This window comes from Durio zibethinus, chromosome 18, assembly GCF_047325235.1.
Source record: "Durio zibethinus cultivar Kanyao isolate XHJ-2024 chromosome 18, ASM4732523v1, whole genome shotgun sequence".
In the NCBI taxonomy this organism is placed as follows: Eukaryota; Viridiplantae; Streptophyta; class Magnoliopsida; order Malvales; family Malvaceae; genus Durio; species Durio zibethinus.
The window spans coordinates 14273059-14285836 of record NC_143179.1 but is presented as its reverse complement, the minus strand read 5'-3'; the positions used below and the strand labels follow the sequence as shown (position 1 = coordinate 14285836).

General features: G+C 26.1%; 1 protein-coding gene across 4 annotated transcripts; it reads right to left on the bottom strand.

Annotated features, from left to right (window-relative positions):
- Positions 1 to 1816: 1816 nt before the first annotated feature.
- Positions 1817 to 5328, bottom strand: LOC111299690 (uncharacterized). 4 transcript variants are annotated; one of them, XM_089747674.1, is made up of 5 exons: positions 4924 to 5328; positions 3160 to 3315; positions 2922 to 3063; positions 2790 to 2829; positions 1817 to 2292 (listed from the first exon to the last, which is right to left on the bottom strand). In XM_089747674.1, exons 1-5 carry the CDS (start codon positions 5173 to 5175, stop codon positions 2202 to 2204), a joined length of 681 nt encoding a protein of 226 aa, XP_089603800.1. In that variant the 5' UTR covers positions 5176 to 5328; the 3' UTR covers positions 1817 to 2201. The 4 variants fall into 4 exon arrangements, with proteins under 4 accessions (XP_089603800.1, XP_022750783.2, XP_089603801.1 ...); XM_022895048.2 differs by having other exon boundaries at positions 1817 to 2289; XM_089747675.1 differs by having other exon boundaries at positions 2922 to 3054.
- Positions 5329 to 12778: the final 7450 nt, after the last annotated feature.

Sequence of the window (12778 nt, the reverse complement as noted above, 5' to 3'; positions counted from 1 at the left end):
TTATTTTATTCCCATATTTTTTCTTAAAATTTACTAATGGTATTTTGATTGATTATTTTTAACATTTTTAGAATTAAAATTTTATTAAGAATACTTTAGTCAATAATTTTTAGTACTTTTTTAATTTAATTATAAAAAATCTAATAATAAAAAAGAAAATTCATTTAAATTAAATTTTATAAAAAAAAATTATTTATGTAGTATTTTTTTAACATTTTTTAAATAAAAATTTTAAATAATTTAATTTCATATTAACTCTATTTTTAATTTTAGTTTATTTTAATTAAACTTAAATAAATTAATAAAAGTTATATATTTAAAAATAAATTTATTAATTTAACACTTTTCAAATTCACATTTTTATATATAAATGATATTATTTTTATATATAAATGATATTGCTGTAAGAAGTTGCCACTTGATTTGTTATTGGACCTTCTTTGACGTAAATAATTGGGTGGGTTATTCCGAAGAGAGTTCTGGAAAGGTTTAAACTCTTCTAACAATTCTTGGTTCCCAACTGTTTTTTCTTAGCTCTGTTTCACCAAACTATTTTAGCCCCTCAAAGCTCATTTTCAGCTTTTACGTAGGCTAAAAGTCACCTTGTTTCTCTAGAATCACATTTCATCCAACTTCCGCTTTATGGAGCAGAGAAACTGCTCCAAATGCTGATCAAAAGTAAGGTTTAGTTCATGTTCTATTACAACTTTCTGGACATAATAATTCGTTTTCTTTGGCACCTTAATGGCATTTCATTGTCCTGTCCTATCCTTCTACGATAAGAAAATTTTTAGATATTCAAATAAAAGATATACCCAAATCTTCTCTTCAATACCAACCAGATATCAATTTTCGCTTCTAAAACCATTCGAATCTCGCTGTCAATAATTTTTTTTTTTTTGATAGGCTATATACAAATTCAATATAATTTTTTTCTGAAATCTATAATCTATCCTATTCCTAAAACGAAGAAACCTGCCCTCACCCTTAACTTTTACGTACAAAAAAATTCAGGGTCCACCGGCTGGCAGGTATTAAAGTCTACAAGGGGCCCTTTTACTCCCAAATTGTAATTGGCTCATATTAAGCGTCAAACACGTGATAAAGTAACTAAGAAACAAATCAACATTACTTGTAAAAAGCATGGGGCTTAGCTAGATAACGTCTTGATATTAAAGATTGCTGCCTTCTTGATGAGCAGATGCCAACTACAATTCTACCCTGCAAATTTAGAACCGTTGTCTTATCATCCATGGAGTTTTATATCACACCGTTGGACTTCTCTTTCACTTAGAGAAATGGCTTTTTCACCTAAAATATAAACCAAGTTCTCCGTAAAACAATAAGCAAAGAGAAATGTATGCATACAGAGATTTAACCTGAGGCCCTCCTTAAAAGCAACGATGAATGCAATTTTAGATAGATAATGCCATGTAGTCGGAGAAGGTCCTCAGATATTTTAGTGGCTTCAATTCTTACACGACTAGAATTATTAGAAAGGCAGAAAAGAACGTAATAAAACATTAGAGCAATATTAATTGCAAACCTATGCCCTTGTTCAACAGAATCTGTTCTTGTCAGCAAGATTCGTAAGAAATTTAGATGTAACAAGTTCAAATCCCCCTTCCTCTTGGACTCATCCAAATGCAGCAAAATAAAGATATTAGATTAATTTAAACAGTACCTAAAAGATATAAATCATTTCCGGTTCTATGAGAAGACTGGCGATAATTCATTTCCACTGCCACGATCAGGCGGTAATCCATTCTCAAGAAACATTTAAAGGGAAAATAATAATTAAACAACAAGAGGGTAATAACACGAAAGGCACAAAATTGCCAGTAAATCACATGATAATGTGTTCATAACAAATTAAGTATATCTGGCATTGTATTTGCTAAGTAGATAGTCATAGTACTTCTTGAATATCATACATAAGCAAAGCAATCTGTGAACCAAGTTACAATGTGAAGTTATGGCAGAAAGTCTGACTTCCAATCCCCACATCTATCGCTTTTGGCTTGAATTCAGCCAGATTTCAGTTTAACAATAAGTTATCATATAAATGAAAAAAGAAGTAAACCATAAAGGGAACCAATAAGCTCAAGGCAAGTAAACTGGGAGCAGGAACTAAAATTCCTCAGGCTTGAATCTTATTAGCTGATGTCACATGAATAAATCAATTGTTGCTGCAGTTGAATCTACTTGCTCATAGTTGATGACAAGAAAAAGTTCCAAAAAATGGATCCTGTGGACATGAAAGCTACACGGGCTTGAAGAGGGACCACCCTGCTAACCACCAAATGGATTGCACAAGCATGTTATTGTTTGTAACCCACTAAAAGCACCCAATCAATTAATAACTAGTTATTCTCAGACAATGTGTGGGGTTAGCGCCAAAGAAATATTATCAGAAATGGAGTGTCAAAATAACCAACGAAAACATGAAAACATAATTAATAAGACAATAATATAGCACAGGTAACTTGAAAGAAAGAAATAGGTGAGAGGGAGAGAAACACAGAAATATGCAGAAAAGTTGAAGAAATGGAGAATTAGAAACAGAGGGTGAAAAGAAGAGAGAGAATATAAAGAAGGCGAATACCCATCCCAATAATCCATGATCTAAAAGGTAATTGTAAACTGAAATAGCATAAGAAACAGGTGGATTCAAAACTCTAAGTTTAGGCATTGGAGTTGTTCAAGAACTAATCAAGTTTCTCCTACCAATATTCAATGAGTCAATGATAAGTAAAATAAATAGATAATACAAATAAAGACAGATTTACCAAAAATTCAACATGCTGACAGGGATCCAAAACCTAAATCCTGCATAAGAATCAAAGATAAATATCAAATTACATGGAACCTAGATATCTTTATCAGGCCAATATGCAAATTGCTTCAAATGAGGCTTTTACCATAAAATAGTGTTGGGAGTGCATCCTTCTGATATTTATTTGGGAGCTCTGAGAGCTTTCCAAGCCATAAATTATTCCATGCAAAGACAACAGCAATCACACATGGACCAAGCACTATCTGGTTTAGTAAAACCTGCAAGAACTAAAATATTATAAGTTTTGTTCCAATAAAGTTATTCAGTTATTTTCCATTCAATGCAATATGAAAGCTACAACAATTAAATTGAAACAACTGTACCTTCAGCATTATGTTTTGTGCTGTCTGATGTGGCAAACAGTGATCCAGATACTTATACCATGCATATGAACCAGGACCATATAAAAGAAACCCATAAGAAGTCATCCTCAAGGCACGAAGCCAATCATGGTGTGAAATGATGCTTGACATGATATCCTAAGATAGAAATTAGGTTAAAACATAAAAATAGTAACACAATGCAATACTCAAGCCAATACATTTAAAAAGCATCTTAGCAAGATGCACAAGGTTTGTCAAAAATAAGAATATATATATATATATATATATATATATATATAACAGAGAATATGATTCATCATAAATGCAATCAATAATCACCCACCCTTTCAGCCCCCAATGGTGCCCCCAAAAGAGGGAAAACATCATTACAGGATGTTACATGTATATGCAGTCCAAGGTCCCCAAACCACCATTCCCAGCTCTTTGGGGTAAGTTAGATAGACCCACTTTGAACAATTTGATCCATCTATAGTCCATATCCCCAAGGATCAGCTTATACCTCAAGCCTCCTGCAGTCATTTCACTGTAAGTGAAACCGATCATCTAAATCGCCATACAATGTCAACTGCCAATACCAGAACTGTGTTTAGAATATGGGCTAACTTCTCTAACTGCGGTTGATGTAAGGCAGCTAGCGATTAGGGCTTATGGTAAGTTTATGATCTAACTTCTCAGAGAAAACAGAAGAAATCCACTAAAAAAAAGAGAATAGAAGAAATTACCAAGCTTCACTAAGTAGGCTTTCTTAGGAGTCACATCAAAGGTTGCATCATACAGTCACAAGAACAATAATGCTTGAAATTATTTGACAAGAATGCTATACCACAATAGAAAAACTAAATCGATTTATATAGACTCACAGCATCTCTAGCCCACTAAGGACTTTAACAAATACTTGAAGATAACTTAAAAGTTGAAACAAAAACCAATGGCATTAAGAAAACCGAAAATAAGCTGCAAGACTCAATCCGCAATTTACAGCAATTCAAAAAAATACGAAGATTCCTAACACTTAAAACTCAAGAAGGCAGAGAATAAAATAAGAACCTACAACTTCAACTTAAAGAAGTATAAATATAATACATAAAATGAACTACTAAATGATAAGTGCCAAACTAAGGCTTGGGAGATAGAACCAGCCTTAGCATGCTGCATGTCTTTTAAAGACCTTTAGGCTGCTGCAAGGTGCCAGCATACTCTCACCAACATTATTTGCACTGATACCAATCCACTCCCTAAACCTCATCATAACAAAACCGTTTTGTACAAATACTTTCATGGTCAACACAGATATGGATAAGAAACCTGGCAATTCAAGCAACTTCATAGACACATTGTCCCTCAATAATTGAGATGATTAAAAGTTTAATACGCCTGAAATTTCTATTCTCCCTAAATCCAAATGTTGATTGAACTCTGACAATACTTCCCAACTTTTTCTTGGCAACCAAACAGATAAGAAATTTGAATTAAAAAAAAAAGAGTAGTAATATTAACAATCTCAAAGCCTTAATAACATAAACGCTAAATCTACCGGTCCAAAGAATAGGAAAGTTCACCACCAAGATAAATAAAACCAGATGCGAAAGCGCTACAATTTACCAAATTTTAGAGACTCCTACGTCCTAAATCTCCTCAAAAAATCCGACAACCTCAAACTCTCCCAAGCTTTCTCATCAAGCAAACAAAATGAATTTTTTATAAAAAAGATAAATAACTAAAACATAAAATTTAGAAACTGACCTTACATGTATCACTTGAACCAGAAAGGGACTGTTTTTGTTTTCTCCAGCGGTCACTGAGTTGAGCGATGGTGTCGCCCGTGAGAGCGAGTGAGGCAGCCGTCACCGCTTGCTTCAACGGGAAACGATAACCGCCCGTTGCCTCCGCCGTTGAATCTGAGGATTTCGACTTTGATGAAAACGGCCTTTTTGGACTTCTTATCTCTGGACGTTTCCAACCCCAAAACGCACCATTACCGCCCAATGCTTCCATTTTCACCAACACAAATATTGCTTTTGGGAAATTAGGGGAAAAGATTTAGTATGAAGTTGGTCCAATTGCTTCCCTCACTGATTTACTCACCAAAAAACCTACTCTATACTAGCTGTTCGCTGTCCAACAGTGAAATTTATTCCCAAGGGAACTTCAAGGTTTAAAATTTTTGACATTGAATAATAATAATTAGATATAAAAAATTAATATAAATTATTAATTTTTTTAATTATAAAAATAATTAATTTCTTGTTAATTTAATTTAAATTAATTATATTAAATATTATTTATTAAATAAAATAAAAAAATTTTAACAGATAAATACAATTTATTTAAAAAAAATTTTAAAAATTATAAGATAGTATAATATTTAAAAAATTTTAATTGATATCATTTAGTATAAAATGTGTTAAAAGTGTCATAATACTCTAAGAAAAAATTATTATAATTTTAAACGTAATAAAAGTAAATACAAACATAAAAAGATATTATTATAACATAAATAATTAAATTTGACAACGTAAAAAAATTATAATTTTAAATAAAAAAAATTCTAAATCAATAAATAAATATTAACATAAAAACATAAGAATAATCGTAAAATTAGTATCATTTAACGTAAAATAAGTTAAAAATATCCTTACACTCTAACAAAGAGTTATGATAGTTAAAACGCAATGAAAATTAACAATAGGCATAAAAATATATTATTGTAACAAAAATAATTAAGTTGATAATATAAAAGAAATATTATTACAAATAAAAAAATAATTTTAAATCAAAAAATAAAAGTTAATGTAAAAAAGTGAGAATAATTGAAAAATTAATATTATTTGATATAAAATGCTTTAAGTATTATTACACCTTAATAAAATATTATGATAATTATAAACGTAATAACAAGTAACAAGTGTAAAAAAATTTATTAAAACATAAATAATTAAATTGATAATGTAAAAAATTAGTATTATAAATAAAAAATAGTCTACCACTAAAAAATAAGTGTTAATATAAAAAGATAAAAATAATCACAAATTTGATATTTTTTAGCATAAAATGATTAGAAATATCATAATTTTTTTTAAGAAAAAGTAATAATAATCCAAAACGTAATAAAAGTTAACAAGTGTAAAAGGATATTATTATTATAATATAAATAATTAAGTTGACAACATAAAAATTTTATTATTATAAATAAAAATAATTTTAAACAAAAAAAATTATTTACATAAAAAAGTGAGAAGAATTATAAAATTGAAATTATTTGACATAAAAGTATGTTAGAAATATCGTAATGTAAAAAAAGTAAGAATAATTGTAAAATTGATATCACTTAGCATAAATTGAATTAGAACGACTAACACCTTAATAAATAGTTGTAATAAATTTAAATGTAATAAAAAGCAAGAACAGGTGTAAAAAAATATTATTATAACATAAATAATATTTTTTGCAATATAAAAGAACTATTATTATAAATAAATAATAATTTTAAACAAAAAATAAGTGCTAGTATAAAAAAATATGAGAATAATCATAAAATTAATATTATTTGACGTAAAATAATTAGAAGTGTTGTAACACCTTTAAGAAAAAAAATTGTAATACTTTTAAACATAATGAAAGGTAACAACAAGCGCAAAAAGATATTATTAAAACATAAATAATTAAATTGACAATATAAAAGAACTATTGTTACAAATAAAAAAATAATTTTAAATAAAAAGTTAAAGTTAACGTAAAAAGATAAGAATAATAATAAAATTGATATTATTTAATGTAAAATAGTTAGAAGTTTCATTACACCTTAGGAAAAAATTTGTAATAATTCTAAATATAATGAAAAATAACAATAAATGTAAAAAGATATTATTGAAACATAATAAATTGGTAACATAAAAAAATTAGTATCATAAATAAAAAAATAATTCAATAAACATATAAGTGTTAACATAAAAATATGAGAATAATCATAAAATTAGTATTATTTGACGTAAAATATATTAAAAGTGTTGTAATACCTTATAAAAAACTTGTGATAATTCTAAATATAATAAAAGATAAGAACAAGCATAAAAAATTTTATTGTAATATAAATATAAGTTGACGACATAAAAAAATTATTATTATAAATAAAAAATAATTTTAAACAAAAAAATACGTATTAACATAAAAAAGTGAGAATAAATTGGTGTAAAAAATGTTACAATGTTGTAACGTAAAAAGATAACAATAATTGTAAAATTAATGTCATTTGACATAAATTGAATTAAAAGTGTCATAATGTCTTAACAAAAAGTTATAGTAATTATGAATATAATAAGAAGTATGAATAAGTATAAAAAAAAATTATTGTAACATAAATAATATTTTTGGTAACATAAAAAAATTATTATTATAAATAAATAATAATTCTAAACCAAAAAATAAGTGTTAATACAAAAAAATGAGAGTAATCATAAAATTAATATCATTTAGCGTAAAATAATTAGAAATATCATGACACCTTTAAGAAAAAGTTATGATAATCTTAAATGTAACAAAAGGTAACAACAAACGTAAAAAAATATTATTATAATGTAAATAATTAAGTTGATAATATAAAAAAATTATTATTATAAATAAAAAATAATTTTAAACAAAAACTAAGAGTTAACATAAAACAATGAGAATAATCATAAAATTAGTATTATTTTACGTAAAATGGTTAAAAGTATTGTTACACCTTAAAAAAATTTTGTAATAATTTTAAATGTAATGAAAAGTAACAAAAAAAAACATAAAAAGGTATTATTGAAACTTAATAAATTTGTAATGTAAAAAAAAATAGTATTATAAATAAAAATAATTCTAAACAAAAAAGTGTTAAAGTAAAAAAATAAAATTAATCATAAAATTAATATAATTTGATATAAAATATATTTGAAATACTGTAATATTTAAAAAAAAGTTCTGATAATTTAAATATAATAAAATACAAGAATAAGAGTGACAGATTTTATTGTAGCGTAAATAATTAAATTGATAATATAAAAAATTATTATTATAAATAAAAAATAATTCTAAACCTAAAAATAAATGTTAATGTAAAAATATGAGAATAATCTTAAAATTGGTATAATTTAACATAAAATATGTTAAAAGTATCATAACATAAAAATGTGAAAATAGTCGTAAAATTAATATCATTTGGTGTAAAATAGGTTAGAACTATCATAACACCCTACGAAAAAGTTATAATAATTTTAAACGTAATGAATTATAAGAACAAGCATAAAAAAAAATATTTTTTAACATAAATAATTAAGTTGATAACATAAAAGAATTATCATTATAAATAAATAAAAAAACTCAATCAAAAAATAAGTATTTACGTAAAAATGTGAGAATAATTATAAAATTTATATAATTTGACATAAAGTATATTAGAAGTGTTGTAACATCTTAAGACAAAAGTTATGATAATTCTAAATATAATAAAAGATAAGAACAAGTACAAAAACATATTATTATAATGTAAATAATTAAATTCATAATGTAAAAAAATTATTATTATAAATAAAAAATAATTTCAAACTAAAAAAAGTTAATGTAAAAAAATTTTAAAAATGAAAAAAATTATAAAATTGATATAATTTGATATTGTAATACCTTAAGATATTTTTAAATTAAAAGATTCTAAATAAAAAAATTATTAACGTAAAAAGATAAAAATTATCATAAAATTCATATCGTTAGATATAAAATGAGTTTAAAATGTCTTATCCTCGAAAAAAGTTTTAATAATTCTAAATGTAATGATAAAAAAAGTATAAAAATATATTATTAAATATAATTAATTAAGTTGATTTCATAAAATAATTGATATTATAAAATTAAAAAGTATATCATTTTTTATTTGTTAAATTAATAAATTAAATAAAATTATTTATACTTTTTTTAATATTCACTTGTTAACCTTTTTTATTTTTTTAAGTTATATTATTTTTACAATTTATTATGATATATCACGAGATATTATGATATCTCATGACCTTAAAATAAAGTTGATATATTGTAATCTTATTGTAGACAAATGCGATTCGGAAGATATTGATACTAGTTGTGAGATTTGAGTTGCAGTTGTGAAATTAAAATATATTAGTAAATTATTTTTATATTTTACTTTTATTGATATTTATAATTTTTAAAATTTTATTTTGATATATTTTATTTTATATTAAAATTGATATTTTTATAAATTATTTATTGATTTATTTATGCATTTATTTATATAACTAGCGTTGTGCCTACGTGTTGTTGTAAGTACATTTTTTTTTAAGCAGTCAAAGCAAATATAACATAACATTCAAAAAGATTAAATATATAATTGGTGATGTAAAATATAAAGTAGTTGAAGATTAATGTTGATAACTGTTTTGAGAAAAAAAATGGAGTGACCTTGAACGTTCTTTAGAAAAAAAAAAAAGGTTGAAAAAAATGAAAAAATTAAAGAAAGAAAAAGTCAAATTTGTGTGGATAACATGATGAATGTAGAGAAATACAATTTTAAATGTAAAATTAAATTTAAAAGGGGAAAAGCTTCATAAACAAATTATCAATCTATTTTAAACATTAGAATTATAACAATAAGTAAAAAAAATAAAAAATAAAAACATGATAAATAAAGGTTGTTCCTATAGATTGTTGCTATTTCCATTGTATAAAGAATTGTAATCGATCGTACTTTTTGTTGCAATTGATGAATTATAATGGAGATATTTGTATGGGTTTGTAGACTGTGGGATTTTTTTATTTAAATGGATGGATGGAAGGTATACAATCTAGAGAATAGGTTTTTCTAAAAAATCTATGTTTCCTACATAAAAGCATATAGCATAAAATTTATATAAAACATTAATGTTTGAACGTTTTAATTAAAAACTACATTTCTTATATTAAAAATATGGTGTTTGCATTTTTAAGATATTATTATTTGCTACGTTTCAATTCTTAAAAACATATTGTTTGAAAATTTTTAACAAAATCTCCGATTTTACATACACGAACATAGTTTTAGTATTTTTTTTCAATGAAAAACTATGTATAATCTTTCTCAAATGTAGTTATTGTAAAACTTTATAGGAAAAAAGTTTTGTTGCAAAAGCTCTAGGAATTGGTCTTTACTAAAGAAAATAAATTGAATAGAATGATAGCATATTAAATATGTAGGATATAAAATAGTGAATAAGTTTAGATATAAATTCATAGCTTGTTAAAGATATTATTACAAATAGATTAATATGTAGTTAAAACAATAGGTGCAAGCCATTATAGAAGAACAAACACACAATGGCTAAAAACTAATGTTAAAGTTTAAACAAAAGATCAAATAGTATATGCTAAGTTTTACATATTTAATTGCAGTTAATGAGAACATAGAACGAGCTTTCTTCAACCAGTTGAAAGAAACAATGGTCACCAGAGTTTAAATGATTATTTGTAACAAATTTTCTCTAATCACCTTAAAAAGCTTTATTTTTAGGTGAATAACTGAATCAAATAAGTTGGCGTGTGCATTTCTTTAGGACCATTAGGATGACATCAACGTTATGTATTATAATTATTTGTGAAATACGGTAGGGACATGTTGAATTTTAAAAATAGTTTAATAAACAATGGTTAACAATAATTAATATATATGTGTCATAACGTTTAGATCCGGGGATTTATCGTTAGACATTGACTTAAGGGAGTCGCTACCAATCTTTTTTATCTAAGTGCGATTGATCACCTAAAGAATCTGTCCTTTCAGGGAACACCTAAGTTTAAGGGTCCCTAAAAGAATAGGTTCAGATCTACTAACCAGAACAAGGTTCGGGAGTTCGGTTACATGTAAGGAAGGTTATAACACCCTCACAACGCCCATCAAAAGATGGTACCAGCTTAAATTTGTGTTATCCAATTAACCTTAAAATTTTACCAAGTAATTAATTATTAGAAATTATTCTCAATTGACTCTAATACTTTTAGCAAAAAATTGAGAAAATTCCCTCACCTCAAGAGTATGCAAGAAAAAACTACTGTTTCACTTGCAGAGGCTCCGTCGTCGAATTATTTAAAGAAAAATCAAAATCAAAAACAAAATAAAAAGGAAGGAAATGATGATTGTTCTTGTGCGGGAAAAATTGATACTTTTAACTTTTCCCCAAAAATTGATTTTTTTTATTTATTTATTTTAAGAAAAATTGATACTTTCAACTTTTCCCCAAGAAATATTTTTTTGGAAATTTTGATTTTCAAGGAAAATTGATACTTTTAACTTTTCCTTAAAAAAATTCTTTTTTTGAAATTTTATTTTTAAGGAAAATTGATACTTTCAACTTTTCCTCAAAAAAAACCTTTTTTTTTGAAAATTTTGATTTTCAAGGAAAATTGATACTTTCAACTTTTCCTCAAAAAAACCTTTTTGAAATTTTATTTTTAAGGAAAATTGATACTTTCAACTTTTCCCCAAAAATATACTTTTTTATTTTTATTTAAAGAAAATTGAATAATAAAACAAAATAAAAATGAAAATAAAAAAATAAAATAAAGAAAAGTAAAACAAAAATAAAAAAAATAAAAAAAATATTAACTAAACCTAATCTAATAAATAAAAATAAATAAATAAATAAAATTCAAAAAAAAAAAAAACCTAGAGCGGCTCGGTATACGGCTCGGCTCGGCTCGACTCAAGGAAAAGAAAACGGCTCGGGGGAGCGGCTTGGAAGCTCAGCTCGGCTCGGCTCAGCTCGGAGGGGGCAGACACGGGCGGGTCAGGATGCGGGTCGACGCTTGGGTCGGGTCGGATCTCGGTAAAACGCGCGGATCCTCTCGGTCACTTAAGGCCAAAACGATGTCGTTTTGAGAGGGTATAAAAGGCAGTTCCCTTCGTTTTTCGACAGAAACCTTCTCCCCTCTCTCTCTTTTCCTTCCCTTTTCTCTCTGTTCTCTCTAAAAGGCCAAAGAACTCCGATTGAAGATTCACCGGATTCTGAAATTTTTCGCCGAAATATGGATTTTTTCGTCGAAAGTTCACCGGAAGTTGGTCGGTTTCTGGGATTATTCGTTGGAAACTGGGCAACTCATCGAAAACTTCAAATTTAGCCAGAATTAACGTCGAAAAATTCAACTTTCGTCGAAAAATTACCGAAATCTGAAATTTTTCAGAAATTCCCAAAAAAAAAATCGTCAAAAATCTTCAAAAAAATTCTTACTAATTCCAGAACACTTCTTAACCTCCTATACTCTTCTATCTCTCAAATCAGTAACTTTGCTCACTGTTTTTTTTTCTCTTTCATTCTGTTCCAGGAGGTCCCTTTTATAGGGATTGATCAGGAGTTTTCGATCAATCCCAATTCCTCTTTGGACGGGGATTCAATCTTTGAATCCAATCTGAACTCTTCTGATTAAATCCCCATTTTCAGTAGGATTCTTTAGCCTTCAATCTCAACCTTCCAAAATAAAAATCAAATAAAAAAAATACTAGATAATTAAAAAAGATAAATCAAAAAAATATTATAGGATAAATATAAAAATAATAATAATAACAGATATATAATTAGATAAATAAAAATATAAA

Bases quoted from the DNA above. Each gene is read 5' to 3' on its own strand.
- LOC111299690 (XM_089747674.1), bottom strand. From the start codon at position 5,175: ATGGAAGCATTGGGCGGTAATGGTGCGTTTTGGGGTTGGAAACGTCCA. The intron at 2,830-2,921 runs GTAAAAGCCTCA...ATTCTTATGCAG, and splicing joins ACTCCCAACACTATTTTATG to GATTTAGGTTTTGGATCCCT. The intron at 2,293-2,789 runs GTAAATCTGTCT...TTTGGTGGTTAG, and splicing joins GTCAGCATGTTGAATTTTTG to CAGGGTGGTCCCTCTTCAAG.